This window comes from Rhincodon typus, chromosome 1 (genome assembly GCF_021869965.1).
Source record: "Rhincodon typus isolate 14 chromosome 1, sRhiTyp1.1, whole genome shotgun sequence".
NCBI lineage: Eukaryota > Metazoa > Chordata > Chondrichthyes > Orectolobiformes > Rhincodontidae > Rhincodon > Rhincodon typus.
In genome coordinates, this window is record NC_063332.1 from 159,479,733 (window position 1) to 159,505,316 (window position 25,584).

Sequence of the window (25,584 nt, forward strand, 5' to 3'; positions counted from 1 at the left end):
TCAGCTCAAGTAAGGAGATCGTAAGTGAGCTCTAACTTGCTGACTCAGAAGTTGCAGGAATTTCCTGTGCTGCTCAATGGGAATGACAAAGTCTTGGTCGACAACTTGATAGAAATGAATTATTCTGCTTGCGGCAGGACATGCCATTAAAACAAGGCAAGAAAATGATAAATCCTGCTATGTATCGGACCAATGTACTTTGGTGGCCCAGAGCAAGACTCAAATCAGCAGAGACGGTTATCACCAGACAAACTGTTGCAAACAATGTGGCTTCAGAGCAACAGCAACTTTACCTCCTCCTGCAGTCAAAGTTCGAATGAAAACACAGGGTTTGAATTTTTTACCTGCTTGCTAAAATATCATGTACTCTGACCAGGGAAAAATGGTGCATTACAATGTGAGGTCTGTGAAACTGCTTGTATTGTGCTGGGCGGCTCAATTAATAAATTTTGGAAATTTACAGCATGGAAGGAGGACATTTAGCCCTTCATTTCCATGACAACCAAGAAATAGCCACCGAGCCAAATCCCACTTTCCAGTTCTCTGTGCTTGGGCTTGCACCATTCGATACATTGAGTGTATCTCAGAGTACTTGAAAAATATTATGTAAATTTCTGCCTCTACCATGCTTTCAGACAATGAGTTCCAGATCCCACCCCCTTCTCAGTGAAGCATTTTCCCTTTGAATTCCCTCTGAACATTCTACCTTTCACCCTAAATTCAAGCCCTCCAGTTATGCATTCCTCAAGCAAGGGAATAGGACCTTTCATCCCATTATACCCCTCATAAGGATATTAGAAAAAGTTAACAGGAGTAGGTCACTTGGTCCTTAAAGCCAGCCCCATCTTTCTACAAGATCACGCCCGATTTGCCCCAGGCCTCAAACCCTCGTTCTGGGAGCCCTCAACTCTGCGAAGTTTCAAAAACCTATCCACTACTTCTTCAAATACTTTCAGTATTCATAATTTTAAACATCTAGGTCTCTTTTCAGCCTCGTTTGTTCCAAAAACAACAACCTTAGCCTACCCAACCTTTCCTCATCAATGAAGTTTTGCAATAACCTCATAGGTATCCTCTGTACCCTCTCTAGTGCAACCCCATCATCCCTACAGCAATAACTGCAGCAGTACTCTCACTACTCCTCTTCCTATTTCCTTGCAGTTTCAGTATGACTTCCCAGTTCTTAAATTCGATGCCTAGGCTAATAAAGACTAGCGTATTGCAGTATGTCTCCCTGGGCCCCTACTAACTACCTTCCAGCCAGCTTCGCCGTTCTGAACACTCCTCAGCTCTCCTGCATTTCTCAGGAACCTCTACCATTTATCTTAAGATGAATGCAGGCAGTTCTTAGGCAGAACACTAAATGAATTACTAACACCCTTGTAGCAATATACATCAACTTGAGCAACAGGAAGATTAACTACCTCGCTCTTCTAACTGTGGGCAGTTCCAGTGTTGGGATAGGATCAAAGATGAAGCAAGCACAGGGACATGCATCGTCCAATTGGAGGAGAGTTTGCAATGGCAGAATTTGTTTGTTTTCTCAAAGACACAGTGAATAAAATCATCTTAATAAAAACATTTAAGTTTAAAAAAAGCATTCAAAATTACAACATTTTCCTACGGAGAAAAAAAAATGGAAATTTGCACCAAGATATGATATTAAATTGCCGAATTGCAGCTCCAAGCAACAGCACTCACCCTCTCTAGATCCTGCCGGAGGTGTGTGAAGAGCTGCAGCCGTCTGAACAAGACATCTTGTTCCTGCTTTGCCAGATTGTCCTCCTCGTCCTTTTTGGGAGTGAAGAGGGGCTTGTTGAAATTGCTCTTCCTTTTCCCCTTCCAGTACTGGTAAATATAATCCACAAGTTCCTCGGGCAACTTCAAGTGCTGGGACACCTCGGAGACACTGACGAAGTTATAAAATTCGTCCTCTAACTGTTGGAGTTTTTGTTTGCGGAGGCTGATCCTTTGAGCCTCCTCCTGGCTCTGGTCCATACTGTCCAGGGCACTTTCCACGACAGCAGGTTTCTCTTGTACCTCCACAGTGGAATAGCCTTTGTTTCCCTCATCGGGCTCCTTGCTGCTGTGCTTCGGGCAGTAAGATTTAAACTTCACTTCATCATTTTCCGCCAGGATGGTCTTCATTTCCAAATTGCGATCAAACGCACAAGTCACATGGAAGGCTGTGCGGCAGTTTTTCACTGAACACTACAAAGTACATTAAAAAGAAAAGTCCAGTTACGATGGGGCAAGGTATATTCCAAGTGGTCATGTGGAGAATACAACAGCACTTCTTGTTACTTTGAAATATTAACTTTCTACTTTTTGATGAGGAAATGCCTTGCAAACCCCAAAAAGAACATGTTCGTAGCTTATTAGCTTTTTAATAGGGAAAACTAACTAAGCTTTTCCTGGCCTCTGGAACACTCACATTTATTGCTGAAAGCAATCATCTTGTGCATGCAGTCTGATTAGCAACCAAGCAAATCAGATCAAAGATTGGCAGTCCTTCCAGACCCAGTCATGAATAACTGGTGGCCAGTTAGACAACCAACCAAAGCAAGAGACACCAAAAATATCCCCTTTTTTTTTAATGGTAAGGAAGCCCAGCATTGAAGTCTAAAGACAAGTTTGAAGCATTTGCAACCACCTTCAGCCAGAAATGCCAGGCGGAAAATCCATCTTGGCCTCCTTCTGAGATTCCCAGCACCCAACTCCCCTAAAGCCTGTCCACCATCTGCAAGGCATTAATCAGGAGGGAATGATGAGTGAGATAATCTTGACTTGTATGAACACACGCAGCTTTAACAACACTCAAGAAGCTTGATGCCATCCAAAACAAAACGACCAATTTAATCAAAGCTCCCATCCAAGATCTTAAACATTCACTTTTTCCACCACTGGTGCACAGTAGCAGCAATGTGCACCATTTACAAGATGCACTGCAGCAACTCCACAAGGACACTTGGTCCAGACCTTCCAAATCAGTGACCCCTATTACCTTGAAGAACAAAGTCAGCAGACATATAGAAGCATACCTGGAGATTTCCCTGCAGGACACACCCGCCTGATTTGGAACTACACAGCCACCCCTTCACTGTCCTTGGCTCAGAAATCATGGAACACCCTCCCAAACAGATATACATACAGAGCATGACTACAGCGGAGCAAAGCAATTGATTTCCACCATCTTCTCAAGAGTACTAACAGATGGGCAATAAATGGTGGCCTGGTCAGTGACAAATACAACTAAATTAAGCAGCAAGATCAACAGAGATCTCTGAAGGAGGAATGACATTTTGAGAATGCAAAAATCTGGATCCTCGGCTTCATGAATAGAGCCGTACAATGAAAAATTACGGAAATCATGCCAAACCTTTATAAATTACAGGTTAATCTGGAGTACTGTGCCCAATTCTGTACAGGACACTTTAGGAGGGATGCTGTGATCCTGGCGTGGATGCAGCAAATCATGGCACGAGGGATAAGGAGCCTCAAATATTCAAACAGATCAGAGAAACTTTAGGATTGCACCCTCAGAAAGTAAATGGTTCAGTGGAGATTTAAGAGAGTTATCCAACATAACGAAGGATTTTGACTGAGAAAATAAAGAGAAACTGTTTTCATTGGCAGGTAAATCCATCATCAGAAATTAGAGATTTAAGAATAATTAGCAAATTCAAAGGGAACAAGCGGGATGAGGATGACAGACAGCAAGTTATGATGATCTAATGTGTTGCCCCTCTGTTCAAGCAAGGGGGAAGGCAGAAAGCAGGAAACTATAAGCCAGTTCGCCCAACTTAGGTTGGGAAATGCTTGAATCCACTCATTACTAAGGAAGGCAGGGCAGGACATTTAGAAAAGCTTAATGCAATCAGAGTCAACACGGATTTAAGAACAGGAGAACATGTTTAACAAATTTGCTGGAATTCTTTGAGGATATAACAGAGTGGATAAAAGGAAGCTAGTAGATGTGATGTATTTGGATATCCGGGAGCCATTCAATAAGCTGCCATAAAAGATTACTGCAAGAAAATAGGAGTTTGCAGTAGTAGGGATAATGTGCTAGCATTGATTGAGAATGGGTTAGCATACAGAAGACAGAAAGTCAGAATTAATGGATCTTTTTCAGGTTAGAAAGGTAACTAGTGATGTGCCACAAGAGTCAGTCCTAAGTCATCAACTATGTAATATCTTGGAGGAGGGTGCAAAATGTAATGTTTCCAAATTTGTTGATGATACAAACACAGGTGGGATGGCATTTTGTGATAATAATGTAAGAAATCTGCAAGAAGCCATTGATAGGTTGAGAGTGGATAATAACTAGGCAGATCGAGTTGAATGCAGGAAAGTGTGACATCATGCACTTGAGAGAAGAATCAAAAGGCAGACTTTTATTGAAATGGAGACAGATTCCAAAATAGGGTAGCAGAAATAAATCTGGATGTTTCTGTGGTGAAATGCAAAAAATTATCATGTAGGGACAGCAGGCAATTAAAAAGCTAAATATAATATTGGCATTTATTACTAGGGGGTTTGAGTTTAAAAACAGGGAAATCTTGCTAATGCTCTTATGAATTCATTGCATAAAAGGATGGTGGGTAGCAGATTAGGAAGGAAGTATCTAAAAAGATAAACAAACGGGAGTGAAAATGAGGAATCACAGGAAATAAGACTAATTAGATAACTCTCTCAAAGAGATGATTCAGAGGAAGGCCATTCAGCCCATTGTGTCCATAGCCTGCGTCTGTGCTCTATGTTTCTTTGCTTCTCTCACTCCTACTCCAGACTTTCCCTTCCACTCATCCACCCCAAAGAAAACTGGGAAACTTACTCACACCCTTAGGCTATCACTAGATCAAAGAACTGACAAATGCTGAACCATTTACTTCCAGCAGTCTATCCCTTGTTTTTAAGGCTTGAATGCACCCATCTTCATTTTTCACTTTTAAAACATCACTGCAATGGAATGGGTAATCATTTGCTGGCAAATCTTCTACAACTTTAATGATGTTCTAACTGTTGACTAAACCACTGTCAAACTAATTCCTTCTCCCCACTGCTAGGCTCAAACAGGATTATCTTGCCATCAACAAGAGCAAAACAACTGTTAGCTCATTGTGAACATTTTAACTATCACTCCTTCTGTCCCCAGCAGTTCACCCTGTTCCTCTTCTCTTCTTTAGATAACTTGACTCTTTCACACAGTACATTTCCACAAAAATGGGATGAGACTGCAGTGCCCCAACCAAGTCATCATCGATGCTCAAAGTAAAGCATAGAAATAATACGGCACAGAAGGGGGTAATTGGGTAATTTGGCCCCTCTTGTTCAGGCTGACCCAAATACATCCAGATTTCCTGTAGTACTAAGAGTCTAGTCAGTGAATGTCGACAGGCTTTTCAACTGTTGTGGGAGTGAGCATCGACTGGCCCAAATTCTAATGCTGTCCTCATTGCTGCTCATTCATCTATACCACAGCAAGTGTTGGTCAGTGATGGTAAGCAGCAATCTCCAGCCAAGAGCTACTGAAGCTATTGAATCGTACTATCCTGTAGCCGCACCAGCTGAGAATTACCAGCACCAAAAATCAGGATCAAACCAGGAAGCTTCCCGATTTAACCTAATCACACTTAACTTAACTTAATTTAATTTAATTTAACCTAATTTAAGATAATCACAAGATAAACTAACAATACTCCAAAAACATTGGGATTATTTAACATTCTTTACTCAAGAAAAGTATTGGAAGATTTCAATTAAGCTTCCTCACTCTATATCCTTTACAGAATGTAAAGAATATTAATAATAGGAATTGGACCTCTTTCCATTTAAGGCATTCAGTGTCAGCCTCAAGGTGATAAGGGACAGATGCAGCTGACAGCTCTTTCTAATCTGCCTCAAAGTGCCTCAGCATAACGCCAGAATGCTGTACAAATGCAAAAGTGTGGAATTTATTTGCATTGATCGTCTCCCAGTGTTGAACAGGGAGAAATTCAGGATTGCTGGCCCATGTCTCAACAGCATATAAATTCACTTTGCAAAGGATCCTAAAGCAGGCAGAGAGGACTTTCACCCTCCCCACTTTAAATTTTAAGATGTTCTGTAAACAAGACATGGGCAGTTTTACATCACCATTCAACGATGTATATTAATGCTCCAAACACAAACACTTTAAATTAGTCTTCAGCACTGATCTCTGCAAAGGCAGCTAACTCAAAATGTTTTTAAGTAAATTATTATGTTATCCAGGAATATTCAGAACGTAAAGTATTTGAACATAATTAAAGTGTTAACAACGCATATGAGAAATACCTAGAGGACAACTCTATCCTACAATATAGTATATATGGACTGTCAATATCAATAATGAATAATTGGATAGTAAAACAAAGGGAGTACTTTATTTTTTCTTATGTGCTTTAAATCTGAACCAAAGTAATCTCCTGTTGACTGTATCAGCAAACAAAACCTGCATAAAAATGATCAATGAATCAACCTATGGCCATGAACTAGGTTATTAATTAAGATGGGCTTGTGTAAACAACTATAGTGCCAATACAAGTCATAAATTGCAACAAGCGTTTTCTATTGGGACAAAGAAGATTGTAACTTAAAATGTGACTGAATAGTAATAAGTGACTCCAATCAATAGTGCATAGTGCTGAGAATGGAGGACAGCAATTTGATTAAAAGACTTTGACCTGTGTTCTCTTTCTGACCTATCCATCTATCCATTGATGCTTTAATCCCTGCCATAAAACAATTTTACTACTGGATCGAGAATGGAGAGTAAATCAGAGCAGGGAATAGAATGAAAAGGGTAAATATCCAGGCAGTAGTGATTGTATTTATGGTTTAGCATAGTAACAGAAAAGAACAAATAGGATAAAGACAAGATAATAATTTGGAAAGATAGGATATCAAGAGAGAATAGAATTTGTCAAAAATAAATACGCAGAAATACTGAAGAACAATGTGAAACATTTAAAACGACTTTGAACAAAGTTTGGGATAAAGATTTTCCAAACAGGACCACTTTTACATGTAATAAATAGCTTGTTTCAAAACGATGCAAGGCCAAAGGACTGGCAGGTAACTAACTTTATATCTATGTTTAAAAAGGGAGACAGAATATGTTACAGGAACAAAAGGCCAGCATAAAATTAATGGATTTGTTACCAACAGAGAAAGTAAATAAAAATCTGGAAACCAAAAATAAATTGTGAATATTTACTTTGGATTTCAAAAGGGAAAATAAGGCACAACCAAACTGATTAAATTACTTGAAGAGTTAACAAAGATCAGATGAGGATAATAGAGGCGATGTATTGAGACTAGACATTGGTACAAAACCATATAACACACGTAATGAATTAGGACAGAGCTCATGATTTAAGGGGACAAGCAGAAGAATGGATAGATAGTTGGCTGCAAGACAGAAACCAGGCAGCTGAGGTAAAGGGTATCTATACAAAATAGCTAGAAGTACATCAAACCTTGGTCAGGTTACACTTGGGAGTACTGTGAGCAGTTCCAGTTGGCATATTCAAATAAAAACTAAGATTACAGAGGCACTGGAAAGAATACAAGAATAATATACAGTGATTTTTTTCTCTCTTTGTTCATTCACAGATTATGGGATTTACTTGCCCTTCAATTCAATGGCCTGCTAGGCCATTTTGGAGGGAAGTTAAGAGTCAACAGCAGTGCTGTGGATGTGGAGTTGCACACAGGCCAAACTGAGTAAGGGTGGCAGTCGTCCTTCCTAAAGAATACTAGTGAGCCAGATGGGGATTTTACAACAATCATGGTCACCATTACAGGATGTCAGATGGTGCCAAGCTGGAGTATGGGCTATGGCGGCCTGTACATCTCATTGTCCAGTTGCTCATATCAAGACAGCACCAGCTCATAATCATATGAATTTGCCTAGATTGTAAATATGCTGAGAATTTAACTGAACTAATTGAACAATGTGATTCAGTGTAACAAAATGTCTACAAACATGCTGAATTTTAGTCAACTAATCCTTTACAGACAATCAATACAGTCTGATAGCTATCACAGGCTAAGACACTGAAGATACCATCTGAGTAGCATTTTACCAATTATTTGTCTGTCTCAAGTCTCAATACAAAACAGCTCTCATTTAATGAGACTGCGTCACTTATTAACTCATATCATGTGATGTGACACTATTAACTTGAAAAACTACTATAAAGTAATTGTATAAATTTGGTCCAAACCTGTATACACGCTCCAGTCTTCTCAGTACACAGACTGCACACTAATGCCCATCGGCTGGCAGGGACATGTGAGACCTTTGTGATGGGCTCCATCTTTTCTGGGCATCCTATGCTAACCTGGAGTAAACAAAAGTTTTGTAAATCAAAACAGACTGAATTCTATTTTTGAAACATCATAGGCATAGGTATTCACCAGTGTAAGGAATATTGCTTTATCTCATCATTGAAGCTGTTTCATTGGAAAACAATGGGAGTATTTTATTTGAGAGTTCCAAGTCTGAGAGAACAAATTGGAAAAAGAAGTCCATCTTGATTTCAGCTTGTGTCTGTATTCTGAAACAATCCAGTTAGAATAATGCATTGCAAATAGACTCAATGCATCACCAAGTTCATTATAGCCAACATTCTTCTGGTTATTCGTTCCAAAGCTGAGTACTTGCTTCTACTCAGGCTCCTCCTTAACCATAAAGGAGCATTACCCAAGTGTTGGAGCACTGGTGCACATGCAGACATTTATTTTGGGAAAAAAACTCCACATTAACAAAAAAAAAAATCATAGCAGTAACCACTAAGAACACTTTAAGATGCAGTCAGATTACCCCTTTACACCCAGCAGATTTTTAAATGGTTGGACAAGGTACTCCAAATGCTCACATCTGGATTCTCTCTCTCTAACAAGATACAGGCTAAGTTGCTGCAGTGCAAGCTGGTACTAATAAAGTGTAATGGAACTTAGAGAGTATCGCTGTAGCCACATGGTGTGGAGGAGGAAGCAAACTAGTTTTCAATCACTGTCATATTATCCAGGAGATGCTGTTTAGAGGTTGGGTGTTTCCTGATACAAATCTGGGCACTCATTAACCTGCCATTCTCTTGCCCAGGACAGATCGTAGAGGCACTAAACACAAGATTAAGTAAAGTCACTCTGGGCTAAAATAAATTTCTCCTGCACTTGCTGATACCATGTCCCGCATTTTCACTCGTTGCAAATACTTCCTCTTCTCCAATAATCACTGACAGTACTTAACCTGCAAAGAATCCACACTATTGTATACTGGAAAAAATTCATTGGGAACTGGGGATTCAATTTCTTGTCAACTTCCAACCTCATGCAGCCTTAGGATCATAAATGGCCAAAACAGCTACTGGTCAACCATCTCATTGGACCACAACTTACTGATGAAATTACCTCAGAGCAATTCAACTGGATATAGTCACAGGTTTCATTGTGTGCGCTACAAAGGTTTGAATTAAAAAGCTATGGCAAACCTAGTACAAGAAGGAACAGAGGGCTGCAGCTGGCTTGGGAGCACTGTGTTGACAAATCCTTGCTCGTGCTTTTCTTTCCGTTCCCTTTTCAGAGTCACGACAGATAAATCCAACTTTAGAGGGAATTAGAGACCTCGGTCTCTGTTTTACGCTGTCTAGATCGGACAGGAAGGGATGACTCATAAAATCCAGTGTGTGGTTGCCTGTTGTACACCCAACTGACGCTACTCCCCACATTGGGTTGAAATTTTGTGGTTGGAAGCTTTTGGGGCGGGTGGGGGGACTGCAAACTGGTCTGGCCCCAGCGATAAGAGTCGAGGCCCGAAACGTCAGCCTTCCTGCTCCTATGATGCTGCTTGGCCTGCTGTGTTCATCCAGCTCTGCACCTTGTTGTCTCAGGGTCCCATCTAGCGCTGCTGTAACTACAGACCCACCCGGTTATCTGACTGGCCGCCACCTGGCTACAGCAAGATTTTCTCTGGGGCCTGAGGCGTAAATCTCACCTTGAAGGATATCGCACTGCTCCCAGCGTTAAACTGCTGAGAGGCAGCTGTCAGTAAGGTGATGGACTTGCACTCAGAGATGTGGAATTCTGAAAGTCTTTGGATGTTAAAAACTACTACTTTTACACACACACACACACACACACACACACACACCTTTTCAGAAACTCTTTGCCATTGGAAAAGCGCATATTTTAGCTTTATATCAAAGCCATCATTTTACATTTGCCCATTTGAACTACTTTATCACCAGAGTGCATTTCTTTCCCCACCCACCCAAAGCAAAGTGACAACCTATTATAGGTTCCAACTAGAGCAATGCAATGTTTCGTGCCTTACCTCAGGGATCCATAACGCACAGCTCACATGAACCCACTTTGTCCCACTGCGAGTTGGCTTCATTGCTCCACCTTTCTTGGGGCAAAGCAGACACTTGGGCTGGACACCAAGTGCACAAGTCCGACATAACCAGCTGCCCTCTGGAACTTTCAGAATTCCGTAACAAGCCTACAATAAATGCACAAAGAGTACTCAATACACACAGGAGATGACGGATTCAGACCGCATGCGTCTTGATCGCACCCAGTTATATGTCGCGTGAAAGTCATAACAATTAGTAAATTTGTCTCCATGTGTAAGTATTTAATTAGGAGGTCTTCATAAGCTTAGAAAATGTTGCCCAGTTCCACTCCTTTATACTGATATACAGGATACATCACATTCCCTTAGCTCAAGGTTACACCGTATTACAAGATAATCTGCGAATTCTGATCATCATCTACTGACTTTCACTCCCAGGAATCTACAGCAAACTTTGTTTTAACCAACACTCTCGATAAACCAGCAAAAATTATATGTCTGAAATGTATTATCACAATCTCCACGATGTCTGAGTAGTCAGGTGAGGGTGCAAGTGAGAAGGCTCTCTGCCAGTAAGTTTTATTCGAGTCAAAGTTGCATTATTATTTGAGTGATTTATGCTGTAAATAGAGGATAACAGTGATGTGTATACCCACTGCATTAGGTTTCTGTTACTTAGTGTGTGTTTTTACGTTGATCATTTGGACCTCTTGTCCAACTGGAATATTTGATCGACCAGTATACTCCTGGTCCCATAGGTGCTGGTCAAGAAAAAGCAATTTCAAATAAAGTAAAGATATTGTTATTCAGATCTGAAAATAGCTCCCCAGTTTTGCTTTCTCCAACAGACAATGTGTACACAAACACACAGAGATATAAAATCTCATAAATATAAATTGTACCACTGCTAGCACGAGTAAACGTGACCAACAGGAAAACCCACTGGTGTCTAATATCTCCTGTAGGTCAGTCACAGAGACTCTTGTGACAAAATGTCTTATTCCAGAGTATCTAGAAAAAAACAAATCTCCTAACATAAACTGGGAACGGCTAATTGTAAAGATTAAAAGGAATGACTGCTTTCTGACTCGGTTTGCTTTATTTTAATTAGTTCATGGAATCTGGTGTCACCAGTTGGGTCAGCATTTACTGTTTATGACTAATTGCCCTCGAAAAGGTAGTGATGAGCTGCTTTCTTGAACCATTGCAGTCGCTGGGGTGTAGGTACACCCAAAGAGATGTTAGGAAGGGGGTTATAGGATTTTGAACGAGCGACAGTGAAGGCACGGTAATATAGTTCCACGTCAGAATGGTGTGTGGCTTGGAGGGGTAATGTACAGATAGTGGTGTTCCCATGCATCTGCTACCCTTGACTTACAGGTGGTAGAGGTTGTGGATTTGGATGGTACTGATAAAGAAGCCTTGCCGAGTTGCTGCAGTGTACCTTATGAGTGGTACACACTACCGACACTCTGTGCTATTGGTCAAAGTGTGAATATTTGAAGTAGTGGATGGGGTGCCAATCAAGCAGGTAGCTTCGTCCTGCATGGTGCTGAACATCGAGTGTTTTTGGAGCTGTATTTATCTAGGCAGGTGGAAAGCATCCCATCACAATCCTGATTTATGTTTTGCCAATGGTGAACTGCCATAAGACTGTCAGTTACTTGATGCAGAATTCCCAGTCTCTGACCTACCACAGTATTTATTTATAGAATCATGGAGTCATACAGCATGGAAACAGGCCCTTCAGTCCAACCCATCCATGCCAACCAAGTTTCCCAAACTAATCTAGTTCCATTTTTCTGCATTTGGCCCATATCCTCTAAACTTTTCCTATCCAAATGCCTGTCCAAATGTCTTTTAAATGTTTTAAGTGTACCTGCATCTACCACTTCCTCTGGTAGTTCATTCCACATGCAAACCACTCTCTCTGTGAAAAAGTTGCCCCTCAAGTCCCCTTCTCCTCTCACCTTACAAAATAAGCCCCCTGGTTTTGAACTCCCCTACCCTAGGGAAAAAGCTTTTGCTATTCAAGTTATTTATGCCCTTCATGATTTTATAAATCTCTTTTTAGGTCACCCCTCAACCTCCTACACTCCAGTGAAAAAGGTCCCAACCTATCCACCCTCACGTAACTCAAACCTTCTAGGCCCAGAGACATCCTTGTAAATCTTTTCTGCACCCTTTCCAATTTAATAATATCCCTCCTATCACAAGGTGTCCAGAACTATACACAGTTCTCCAAAAGAGGCCTAACCAACGTCCTGCACAACCCAACATGACGTCCCAACTCCAATACTCAGTGGTCTGAAAAACGAAGGCAAGCGTGTTAAACATCTTCGTAACCACCCTGTATACCTATGATGCAACTTGTGAGGAACTATGCACCTGAACCCCTAGGTCTCTCTATTTGACAACACTCCCCATGGCCCTACCATTAACTGTATAAGTCCTGCCCTTAATCGTCTTACCAAAATGCAACACCTTGCATTGATTCAAATTAAACTCCATCTGCCACTGTTCAGCATATTGGCCCAATTTATCAAGATCCTTTTGTAATCTTTGATAACCTTCTTCACTGTCTGCTGGCGTAACTCCATATACCTGCATTTGGCCCACATCCCTTAAAACAAAAAATTTGGCTATGCCAGATTTAAAATTCACAACAAATCTAGCATCAACTTTTGATGGAAGAGAGTTCAAAACATCTACCAACCTGTGGATAAAAGTGCTTCCTAACGTCTCTCCTGAATAGTCTAGCCCTAATTCTCAGACTATGTCCCTAGTTCTAGAATCCCCCAACCAGTGGAAATAGTTTATCTATCCGGTCTTTTCTTGTTAATAGCTTGAAGAATCAATCATTTCATCCCCTGATCTTCTAAATTCTAGAGAAAACAGGCTTGATTTGTACAATCTCTCCTCATAACAGCCCCTGAAGTTCAGGTATCATTCTTGTAAATCTGTACTCTACTCTCTCCAAGGTCAATATATCCTTCCTAAGGTGTGCAGCCCACAATTTGGCACAAAAGTCTCGTGGAGGCTGAAACAGTGTTCTGTAAAGGACCGTCAAATTCACTGAAAGAGTTGTATTCCATGACCGAATTTTAAAAGCCAGGACCCTTTGTGCCTTTTCAACCACATCCTCTTGCTGCCTTTATGCATCCACAACACCCCCCACCACAGACCTTTTGAGAACAGGAGCCTTCATTTTATCGTGCTTCTTTTGTCTTCTTCCCACCAAAGTGAAATGCTTCACACCTCTCCACACTAAACCTCACCTGCCCATTCCATTTGCGTCCTCTTCAAGTCCATGGTTACCTTCTTCGCAGTTCACAATATTTGTCTCATCTGAACACTTTGAAAATGGTGCCCTGGCCAGATCAAGCGTAGCTCAGCTTCCCAGACTTGGAATTGCCCAGCTGGGCTAAACTCCCCCAGCAACATAACCGAGAGCGTAGCAGCATGACAATCAGTGCATGTACGTAGCTTACAAAGAATATGATGGACTGAGACTGGTATCAACTGTCAGAGACTCTGAGATCAATCAGTCGGTTGTAATCCCCTCGTAGAGACTACAGCCCTTGCAAAGACTGCAGTGATGCTCGGGATTTTGCAGCATGAAAATAAGGAAAAACTTATGGCTGAACACGATGATGTGGCAGACTCTTCCGAAGACTATTAGAAAAAGATTATTAAGTTTTTAATGGAACTCACTGCCAGAAGGATGGTAGAAGCAAGAATCCGTGAAGCATTTAAAGAGTATATAGATGAGCATTAAAATACCATAGCATAGCAGGCTACTTGGCTGATCCAGTTCAATTCCTGTTCAATGGTAACCCCCCCAGGATGTTGCCAATGGGGGATTCAGCAATGGTAATGCCACTGAATATCAAGCAGCGATGGTTAGATTCTCTCGTGTTGGAGTTTGTCATTGCCTGAGACTTGCATAATGTGAACATTACTTGCTGTTTATCAGTCCAAGCCTGAATGGTGTCCAGATCCTTCTTCATACAGATACATACCGCTTCCATAAAGGAGGAATCACAAATGGTGTTGACCACTGTGGAACCATCAGCAAATATCCCCATTTCTGACTTTATGGTGGAAGCTAAGTCATAGATGGAACAGCTGAAGCACATGGACACTACCTACAGTGATGTTCTGGGACAGAGATGATTTAGCTCCAACAAGGGTGCTGCTAGATTCACTTGGATGCTAGACATGACCCCAACCAGTGAAAAGATTGTCCTGATTCCTACTGACTCAGACTCCTTGAAACCATACTCTGTCAAATGCTGCTTTGATGTCAAGTTCCTCTCACCTTATCCTTGCAGTATAACTCTGTTGTCTGCGTTTAGACCAAGGCTGTACTAAGTTCAATACCAGCGTGAGCATGCCAGAACTGAAACTTATTGTCAGTGAGCAGGATATTGTCACTGAGGCCAAGACAGTCAGACAGCACTGTTCTAAATAACAGTGTGGAGCTAGGGGAACACAGCAGGCTAGGCAGCATCAGAGGAGCAGGAAAGTTGATGTTTCTGGTCGGGACCCTTCTTCAGAAAAAGTTCTTACTATCTCTCAGCACTGTTCTAAATCTGGTTCCAAAGTGTGGGCCAAACAGGAAGGGAAGAGGTGTAGAGAAATCAATAGGGGATAGCACCCATTGGTATATTTTATTTACCAAATGACCAGTTTCATCAATTAAAAGAGCAATTACCAAGCTCTACCCACCAGAGGCAGTGTGGGAGAGCAGGAAGAGTGGGGATGGAATTAAATTAAAATAGGTTTCTAAGAGCAACAACGGTTGCTCACCACAAGGATCAATTGCCTTCTGATGAGAGTGTTAAATATGTGGAAACTTCTTAAACCTCTGTCACCTCCATGCCAAAACTGAACTGGCCACCATAAACATACATGATATAATGTATCAAGATGTCTGTTTTGTCAATGCCCACTTTGCACCAGATTTGCAAGTCATTCCTGATCTCAATTCTCCATGCAAGAGACTCAGCCTATTCTTGAACTCTGCCGAAGCAAAACTCATATCCACCCAGATCTGGTCAGTCAAATATTCCAACTCCCATATATGCTGTACATGACAGAGCCTCTGGAGGCAGCATGGCTGCAGAGTGAAGCCTGGAGCGGGACCCTCACTTCTGTGTGGAGTGGGCCCCCAGCGGCAGCATGGCGAGGGCTAGGATGACCGGAGCAGGACTCTGGCGTGGGCTGGGAAGATTGGAGCGGAGCTGCAGCAGCGGAGAAGGAAAAGTTGGACTCTCTTAAGTTATCTTTCTTAATTTAATTCTAAGTTAATATGAACGGCACCTACACATGGCAATGGTACACACTTTTCTCTGTATTTTATATTGAATACACGTGACAATAAAAATTATTCAAATGGAAAACAGATTGAACACTTCCGATATGTTAACAGCCACCTCTCTCAAAAGCTCACCATCGACAAGGAGATCTATCACTGGATCAGCTGCAACAGCTCAGTCTTCTACAAACCACAGCAGTGAGTATTTGACAACAAGTCCTCCACAAGTCAACAGAAGTCCTAGTTTACAAAGTCGTTGTCGTCACTACACTCAAGTACTGCAGTGAGACTTGGACTGTGTATCAGCGGCACATAAGAATGCTAGATAGTTCCGCCATCAACACATCACCACATTCTCTGGATTCAATGGGAGGACATTTGAACAAACATTAGTATCTATCTTGATACCAACTCAACAAACTCCTGCAACATAACTATGATCGACTGGACATGGTTCAGATATTTGGAATATGTCTCAACGTCATATCCTGTATCCTGAACTCTCAAATGGACATTGTTCAAGGAGAGAAGAATGAAAATGCTATAATAACACTCAAAATTTTCTTGAGGCTTTGCAATACTGACACTATTGACTGTAGATAAACTTCCAGAAGACATCTGGTGCAGTGTCACAAAACAAACTTACGAGGAACGTGATAAACCAAGGAATAAATGGATAGTAGCAACAAGGATACAAAATTGGCTGGGGTGATAGGAAACAGAGAATAATAGTCAATAGATATTTTTGGGGCTGGAGAAAGATTTGTAATGGAGTTCCCCAAAAGTCGGTTTTGGAAATCTTATTTTTCATATCATACTGGTTCTTGATTAGTAAGGGGACCACAGATTACAGGGAGAAGGCAGGAGAAACGTATCAGTCATGATTGAATGGCAAAACAGACTCGACAGGCCTAATGGTTTAAATCTGCTCATATAGCTTATGGGCCAAACTACACCATCCACAATTCTAGGGCCTTATTCAATTAGACCAAAATCCTATCTCAGCGCGATCACTTTTTTTAACCTCTGCAACACTGCTTGCCATCACTGATTCTTAGCTGTATTATAGTAATTGTCATCACTGGATTCAAATGTACAAAACATCTCCTGGGCTGGACTTCCATTTTCTACTTTCAATTAAACTTAAACTCTGTGACACGCTTCCAGTTCTGCACTGCCCACCACCCACAGTCTCACCGTGCTGTTCTGGCTCTCCATTCTCAAATACATCAGATCTGAAATTCTTGACTTTATTTATCAATCACTCTGTGTCACAGCCACATCATATTGAGATTTGCTTCAGCCCAGCATCTCCTTCTAAATGGTCCATTGTTCTGGCTCGTGCACAGACACAGAACCCTACCAGGGTTCGCAGAATAATCAGCCACTATCAGTTCTATCTCTGCAACTCCCTGTATAAATCTGTTTTTAAAAAAGTTCACCATCATACATGGAATTGTAATTAACACCGTACTAGCTTTGTACACATTCTTCGTGCTTGGCTTGGTAAAACAGCACTGATGCTCAACAATTATTTGCTACAGGTTCATCTTCCAATTGAATGAATGTGCTCATTCAGGAAACAGATGAACCATGCACGACTGCTAGCAATCTTACCTGATGGACGCATATGTTGCATTTGTCACAGAAAACCATCTCGTTGTCATCCTCACCATCTGGAGACTGGCACACGTCACACACCACATCTTCATCGTATTCAATTCCTAGTCCTTCTTCGTTCTCAATGGCATGGTTCATGTTATCATAACATCTACGCTCCAGATCCTCCATGACTTTCTCCATGGTGAATTCATCTAATTCAGTCATCCCTGACAAAGTTAGCCAAAACAATCTGCATTAATATTGTGCCAGTCTGCATTTTCCCATCTGTCAATAGCTTAATAATTTTCTAACTCATTCCAGCTCAACATAGGCCGGATCTTGCAACCTCAGAACAGTTGACCAAAAGGAAGCTGTGTACTGCTTCACATGGGACATCAAATCTTTCTCTGGTACTGCTTCAAGTTCATTTCATCTGGATTAGCAGACAATTGATGGATTATTGTTTAAAAAGATGCTCATACCCATGAGAAAACAGAACACTTTTAGTCAATCTTACATGAATCGTAATGGTCAGGAGATCTTCAATATAACCTACATTCGAAAAACAATGGAAAAACACATGAAGCGGAAATTTGAATTCCATGAAATGTGTGGGGAATCAACTTTACACAAAGGTCTAGTCTCAGCTCACCTGATATCTTGGCTGAGTTAAAGAGCCTACAAAAAAGCCCAGACAATTCTCGGCATTGTACCAAGTCATAATCCACTCCATGATGTTAGTGACTCTGAAGATATTATTCCACAAGCTACACCTGCTCCTCTTTCCTTAGCTCAAAACAAAACATTCCAAACCTGCCCCCTCAATTATAAAAAGTATCTTTATAATTCAACCTCCATTACCTAATCATCAGAAGGCATTTGATACAGTGCCATGCACAGACTTGAGGAAAATTATATTTCATGGTATAAGAGGGACAGTAGCAACATAGATACAAAATTGGCTGAGTGATAGGAAACAGAGTTATGATCAACGGATACCTTCTGGGCTGGAGGATGGTTTGTAGTGGAGTTCTCAGGGGTTGGTACTGGGACCCTTGATTTTCCTGATAGATTTTAATGATCTGGATCTTCATGTGTAGGAGGCATATCTTAAAGTTTGCAGATGGTACAAAACTTGGAAAAATTGGAAACAGTGAGGACAGAGTGGAATTCTAGAAGGACATAGGCAAATTGGCAGAGCAGGCAAATAGGTGGCAGATGAGTTTCAATGCAGAGAAGTGAGAGATGATGGATTTCAGTAGGAATAATATGAAAAGACAATATAAAATAGGAGGTACAATTCTAAGGGACTGAAGGAGCAGAGGGGGATTACAGGTGGATAGAGCATTAAGTAAAGCATACTTGGCTTTATTAATAGTGGCACAGAGAACAAGAGCAAGAAGGTGATGTTGAACATGCATAAGGCATCTCTTTGACTGCAGCTCGAGCACAATGTACAGATCTGGACACCACATTACAGGAAGGATGTAAAAACATTGGAGAGAGCGCAGAAGCAATTTACAAGAACGGTTCCAGCAAGGAAGAACTTCACTTCAGGGGCTAGACTGAAGAAGTTAGGTCTGTTTTCCCTGGAGAGAGGTGGCTGAGAGGGGATTATTTTGATAGAGGATTTAAAAATCATGGCAGACTGGATACAGTAGATAGGGAGAAACTGTTTCCATTCTCAAAAGGAACAAGGACAATAGGGCATCAATTGAAAATTATCTGTAAAAGAAGGTCAAAACAAGGGCAAACACTTTCACTCAGCAAGTAGTTAGAGTTGGGAATGCACTGCCTGGAAATGGGGGCAGGTTCAATCGAGACATTCAAGAGGACACTTGGATAAAATGATGTGCAACGATAGAGGGAAATTGCAGGAAATCAACACCAGGAAATGATCCTCGTTTTATGAGTTGGTGATGGATTGATGGGCCAAACAGCTTTCTTCTGCAATGTAATACTTCTATGATCATCCATGATTACACAAAGGCATCAGTAACTTCACCCCTTCCCTTTTTCCATCAATGGGAAAAGATTTAACTCTCCAACATATTGTTTACATTACAGTAGTTTCAGTACATGCATCTTTTTGATGGCAGCAAACCTATTTATATTGTGTGGTTGATTCAGAATGCACAATATTCTCAAAGCTATGAATGTCAGCAGTGAAAACACGATTGAAAGACTTCTGCTGCCTTAAGGGTTAAGGACATTGATTTGTTTATTTGTGGTGAGTTGATGAAATAGCACTCATCATCGGAACTGATCCCTAGTGTAAAGGAACTGTAAGCCTTTCTTTGTATTCTGAGACATAACGACATCCTCACACACACACTTGAACTTGCTGAGACTTATTGTACAAAGGTACGCAAACTCTTTGGTGTTCAACAAATATCTGACCCAAAATCGTACAAGGTGCAGAGCTGGATGAACACAGCAGGCAAAGCAGCATCATAGAAGCAGAAAGGCTGATGTTTCGGGCCTAGACTCTTCATAAGAAATGTACCCTTCATCAAAATCGTACACTTGTGTTTCCTAGATTTCTCTGGAGGGAACAATGGTCTAAATTTTTCTAACAGCCGTGAAGATCTCTAGCTGAACCAAAATTGGTAGTAGCAGCTCAATTCCAGATGCCCCTCCCCTGAACCCCAGACTTACCATTTTCATACCAGAGGACAGGGAACTGTACTTTGCAGTGGTTCACAAAGGCATCTGCACAAATTAAAGTTCAGATGTCTTCAAACTAATCCATTTTTTGTTAGAAAGATATCCAAAACACCAGACTTGACATTTTTTCAAGAGGAGGTCTAAAGCTACCAGAGTTATTTGGAGATGCAGCGTATCCCTTTGGAGAGGGACAGGGTAACCTTTGACAGAGTCAATTGCCCATTGGGAGAAGTCAAGTGCCTCCTAGGATGTTAAAAAATAGAAATGAATGTGTTTAAGATGTGGATAAGCTCGTTGGAACTATCAAGCTGTCAAGGCACTGAAATGTTGTCACTTTAAATGTTAAATAAAAAAGTCCTTGCTATTTCATTCTGCCTTTTGACATAAACCTCAACGTCATCATTATAGAGATCATGCTGTGTGACTGATTTCACAACCTATCATTAGCACAGTGGGATGTCTGACACTTCACAGTTTAATTAACAGCTCCAAATAGAGTTTAATGATGGAAAATGAATACAGATGTTTGTTTCTACAAGAGATGAAAGTGTGGGAGGTTGTTAAAGGCAGTAATTCAGGTTTTCTTTTTGATCATTGAGTGCTTTTTAATACAGTGAAGTCATCGATAATCACTAAGAACCTTTTTATTTCATCATCACATAGATAACTTGACATGAAGAATGAGGGACTAAGGCAGGGTGGGTTGAGAGGCTTAGCTTGCAATGGAGGACATAAGGGGCATATAGGGCTGGGTAAAAGACCATAGCTTAACATTGGTACGAGGCGGCACAGGTTTATGGAGGGGACACGAGGTGATGTGAAGGGTTAAGGAGCAATAGGAGGGTGGGCATGTTGAGATTAAGCACTTGATGGTAAGGCTTTTTTTGTTTTCACTGAAAGTTCGGACAAAGTGCCAGGGCATCGAAGTTAGCGCTTCATGTTTTGGAATATTTCACAAATTATTCACAGATTATTCTCTCACAGATGTTAAAAATGCAGTACACACATAAAACAATCCAGAAACAAAGAAGAACCATGACCTGGTAATGAGTTCTGGAAGAGAGCATGGAATTTACAATATTAAATGGAGAAAACGCTCATGAAGTGTGAAATGCATTTACAACTACATCTTTAAATACTCGATAATTAGTTAGTGAAGGATGAAATCACAGTATGTCTTTACCCAGCTTAGATTTAAATATAAACCTCCTAACAACCGTCATCCCAGTATCAGTAAAGTCTCTTTAGATTATTACATGAACACACGTAATCATTGATCTTCACCTTCATATATTAACCATAATGACGACAATTAACAGTCGTATCCATGGCAAATGTTAAGATGCTTGCAATGACCTGCAGTCTTTAACCAACACTCTTTCCCTTTCCTCATGTGTCCCTACAACAATCTTGAACGCCGTACTAGGAAAACACATGGCCTCCTCATAAAATCCCTACAGCACAGGTAGACACCATTCGGTCCAGTGAGTCCAAAGACCATCCAAAGAGTATCCCTGCCAGACCCACACCTCCCTATCCCCGTCACCCCACATTTTCCATGGTTAACCCACCTAACCTACATATTCCTGGACACTATGGGCAATTTAGCATGGCCAACCCAGCTAACCTGCAAATGTTTGGACTGTGGGAAGAGACCAGAGTACCTAAAGGAAACCCACGCAGACATGGGGAGAATATGCAAATTCCACACAGACAGTCATCCACGGTTAGAATCGAACCAGGTCCCTTGCACTGTCAGGTAACAGTGTTACCACTGAGCGCCACTGCTGGAATGCTTCTCTGACTTCCTCCGAAATTTCCTCTTGCAAGAGAACATTGGGCATTTGCTCAGCATCTCCAGAGTTGGGATGAACAGATCAATGGGAAGGTCATTACACAGAAGTTAGAAAGAAAGAACTTGCATCTGTACAGTGTACTTTTCATGAATCTTAGGTATGCCAAAGCACTGCAGGTCAATTAATTGCTCTGGAAGTGTGGACTGCTCACTGTTATAACGTACTGTTGTGATTCTTCAATCTTCGTTAGATATGCAGTAAGATGACAAATAGCCAGATGAGCTATTTCTGACCATAAGATATAGGAGCAGGAACAGGCCATTCAGTCCATCAAGTCTGCTCTGCCATTCAATGAGATCACAGCTGATCTGATAATCCTCAACTCCACTTTCCTGCCTTTTCCCCATAACCCTTGATTCCCTTACTGATTAAAAATCTGTTTCTCTCAGCCTTCAACTAGTTGAGAGGTAAGTGTTGGCCAGGAGGCTGGAAGCTTCAACTACTGTCATGGGATGTTTTACAATCAAATGAGAAAGGAGACAAGGCATGGATTTAACCTTCCAGTGTGTCAGCACTTCATCAATGGCACTGTGGATTAGCTAGGATGAGAAAACAGTGCTGGTTTGTTCTGATCCACAATGAGGAATCCAGAGTTTACCTCTTAATTTTCAGTAAAATTTAGATTTACATTTCCGCTATCATGTCGATGCTTAGGAAAATACTGGCTGAGGCTGGAGAAGTCCCTATCCACAATCTATCAATGCATCTGACAGACAAACTACAAGCACATTAATCAGTGTATCATTTTCAACTGGATAGGAATTGTATAAGGGCAAAGTTTTTTTTAATTCTATTCTGCCACACAGCATAGCATTGAAGCAATTAGAAGGTTTTTAACTCAATAAAATTCACAAAAGCTCATATATGCTTTCCTACTGTAGATCACAATGTACAAAGTCAAATTTTGCCAAGATTAAACTGTGCCAACCCAAACAATTGAGAAAATCCCAACCTTATCCTGGAACAAAGAACAATCAGCTTGTTACATTTTAACCAGTCTGGTTTGTAGGAAGGTTTACAAGAACGTAATTCACCAACAATTAACCTGTTATAAATGGAGGAAAACTGTTCCCAATTCTCCGCAAGTGCTCGGTAAAATTTACCACATACAGCTAATCTCTGGTTTTGCAGGTGTGATGCTAGGAATGTACATCAAGCAAAAACAAAACTGGGAACCACTCAGAGATCTTGGAAACACAAAAAACTGAAGAGCAGAAAATGGTTTTGTGGCCAAATTTTCACTATGTACTCTTGCTGGCAAAGACTCCTGCTGGTATTCAAAGTCAGGAAATAAATCCTTATTATGCACAGTGTATTATTTTGTGATCTGCTACAGAAACAGCCTTTATACAGTTTCTGTCATCTCATGTCGCACACATCTCAAGATTAAATATCTCTATCAGGTGTAATTTATGCCACACCACACCACGTCAATTTAACATCATTACTGTGCTGAGTGCATGCTAAGGAGATTTCAACATGAAGAAATACAAAACTAGGGAAGCACACTAGAACACAACCCTTCGCCCATGTTTCCTTGCAACAAAAAAAGCTTCCTTTTTTAGGTTAGGTTCTCCTTTTCTGTACTTGACCGAACGAAGTTCTGACATGCTAGACCCCTGGGGTCCATATGCACACACACTCATTCTATAACTTGCAGCATGGTTACACCATAATATGCAACATCAAAAGAAAACAGTAGTCTTTCATCTTGTTTGAATTTAATCATGCTATCTGGGACAGTCAGAAGTCCCAAGTGAAACATTTTAGTCTGCTCTTAATCAGAACACACCCGCACCATAAAATTGTTTATAATGTGGCACAAATTGTTTAACTATTTAATTTTCCAAAAATGAGTGGCACGGATTTGAATGAACTTGTGAATTAGGAGGAGTAGGCCATTTGGCCTCACAAGTCTGCTCTGCCATTCAATAAGATCATGGCTGATCTATTTGTGTTTAGAATTCCACATTCATATCAACCCCCAATAACCTTCGATTATCATCAGACAAGGGAATTAATCTATTTCCGTCTTAAAAATATTCAATGACACCATCTCCTGAGGCAAAGGGCTCCAAAATTGCACAAACTATCTAAGAGAAAAAAAATTCTCATTTCTGTCAATAAAAGGGCAATCCCTAAGTTTTAAACCGTGTCCCTTAGATCTGGATTTACCCTCAAGAACTTCTATCGTTTCTACCTCCAACTTGTCAAGACTGTTCAGGATCTTACACACTTGGCATCCCAATTTATGCACACAATCTCACATAGGGGTATAATTAAAGCTGTATCAACAATTCCTACACTTGCAAATGGTTCCTTTATATTGTCCTGCATTGTATTCCGACTTGCGCACAATTCGATTTGTGAACAAACTCCAGAACAGAACCTGTTTACAACCTGGGGACTGCCTGAGCTTCAATCAAGTCATCTCTCGTTCTTCTAAACTCCAGTGGAAACAACACCTGGTTGTCTGACCTTTCCTCATCAGACAATCCACTCCAGTTATCAATCCAGGGAACCTTCTCCGAACTGTCTCCAATGCATTTACATCTTTAAATACGACAACCAAAATTGTACATAATATTTAATATTTAGATTCACCAATGCCCCACATAAAAGTAAAGATGTTATGCTTGAGTAATGTTCAGTTCCTCTAGTAACATGGGACAGCATTCTATTTGCATTCTTAATTACTTGCTGTACCTGCATACTAAACATTTTGTGACTTATGTACTAAATCACCTTGATTGCACTGTAACTGTAATTCTGTAGTCATTCTCCATTTAAGTAATTCTCTGCCTTATTGTTCATGCCAAAGTGAACAGCTTCATATATTCTCACAGTAAAATCCATCTACCAGACTTGTGCCCATTCACTCAACCTACTATATCCATCTGCATCTTCCTTACGTCCACTTTCTGACCTATTTTTATGTCATCTACGAATTTAGCTACCATGCCTTTGCTCACTTCATCCAAACCATTCCACACTTTGCTGCATGGCAGCAATGATCACTGAACACATGGAGCTAATAACTTGTCAACTTGCCTTTCCTGCCATTGATTCTAAGTGGGATGTTATCAAGACTCCGCATTCCTCTTAAACAGTGTCCCAGGATCTTTAACATCCACCAAAACAAGCATGACTCACTTTAAGAGAAGTCCTCTGCAATAATATTAAGATACATCCCCATTACTGCACTGTATATAAGAGATTCCACTCAAATCTATGAAAGAAATTGGAGAGAAGTGCTTGTGGTGTCCTGGACAACGTGCATTCAATAATTCTGCTAAAAACAAATTATTCAATAATTTATTTCCTTCCTGTTTGGAGGACTTTTTTTAAACTGTGTTTCCTACATTACAATAGCAACTATATTTCAAAAATAGATCACTGGCAGTAAATAACACAGTAAAAGATTGTAGAAGTTAACAGCTTTTATAAGTCTCCTATAGAAGCAATTCTTAAAATCTACCAGGTGTGAGGCAGCCTTATTTTACATTTAGTATGGCCAAAAAATATCATACCCATTCCTATAAATTCTTCATTCAGCATGTTTAGCCAGGCTACATCCATGTCATCTAGATCATAACGGCACACACTTTCAGCAAGTGTGCGGATATCCACGTAACCAAGCTCTGGTGGCTCAGAGCCAGAGGAGTGAATATATTTCCTCGGTCTGGCAAATGTCACAGCTTGATCCTTTTCCTCAGTAATTCTGCAAATACAAAGGAAAAAAAAAATGTCAATTT

General features: G+C 40.7%; 1 protein-coding gene across 1 annotated transcript in view; it reads right to left on the reverse strand.

The window, feature by feature from the left end:
* The window catches only part of jade1 (jade family PHD finger 1), a 125,945-nt gene that overhangs the window by 27,076 nt on the left and 73,285 nt on the right, over positions 1-25,584 (reverse strand). Inside the window, exons 5-9 of the mRNA XM_048599694.1 lie at positions 25,360-25,550; positions 17,322-17,533; positions 10,364-10,531; positions 8,253-8,369; positions 1,702-2,211 (exon numbers count right to left, since the gene is read on the reverse strand). Of these exons, the coding sequence (XP_048455651.1) occupies positions 1,702-2,211; positions 8,253-8,369; positions 10,364-10,531; positions 17,322-17,533; positions 25,360-25,550 (1,198 nt within the window). The remainder of the gene's footprint in view (positions 1-1,701; positions 2,212-8,252; positions 8,370-10,363; positions 10,532-17,321; positions 17,534-25,359; positions 25,551-25,584) is intronic.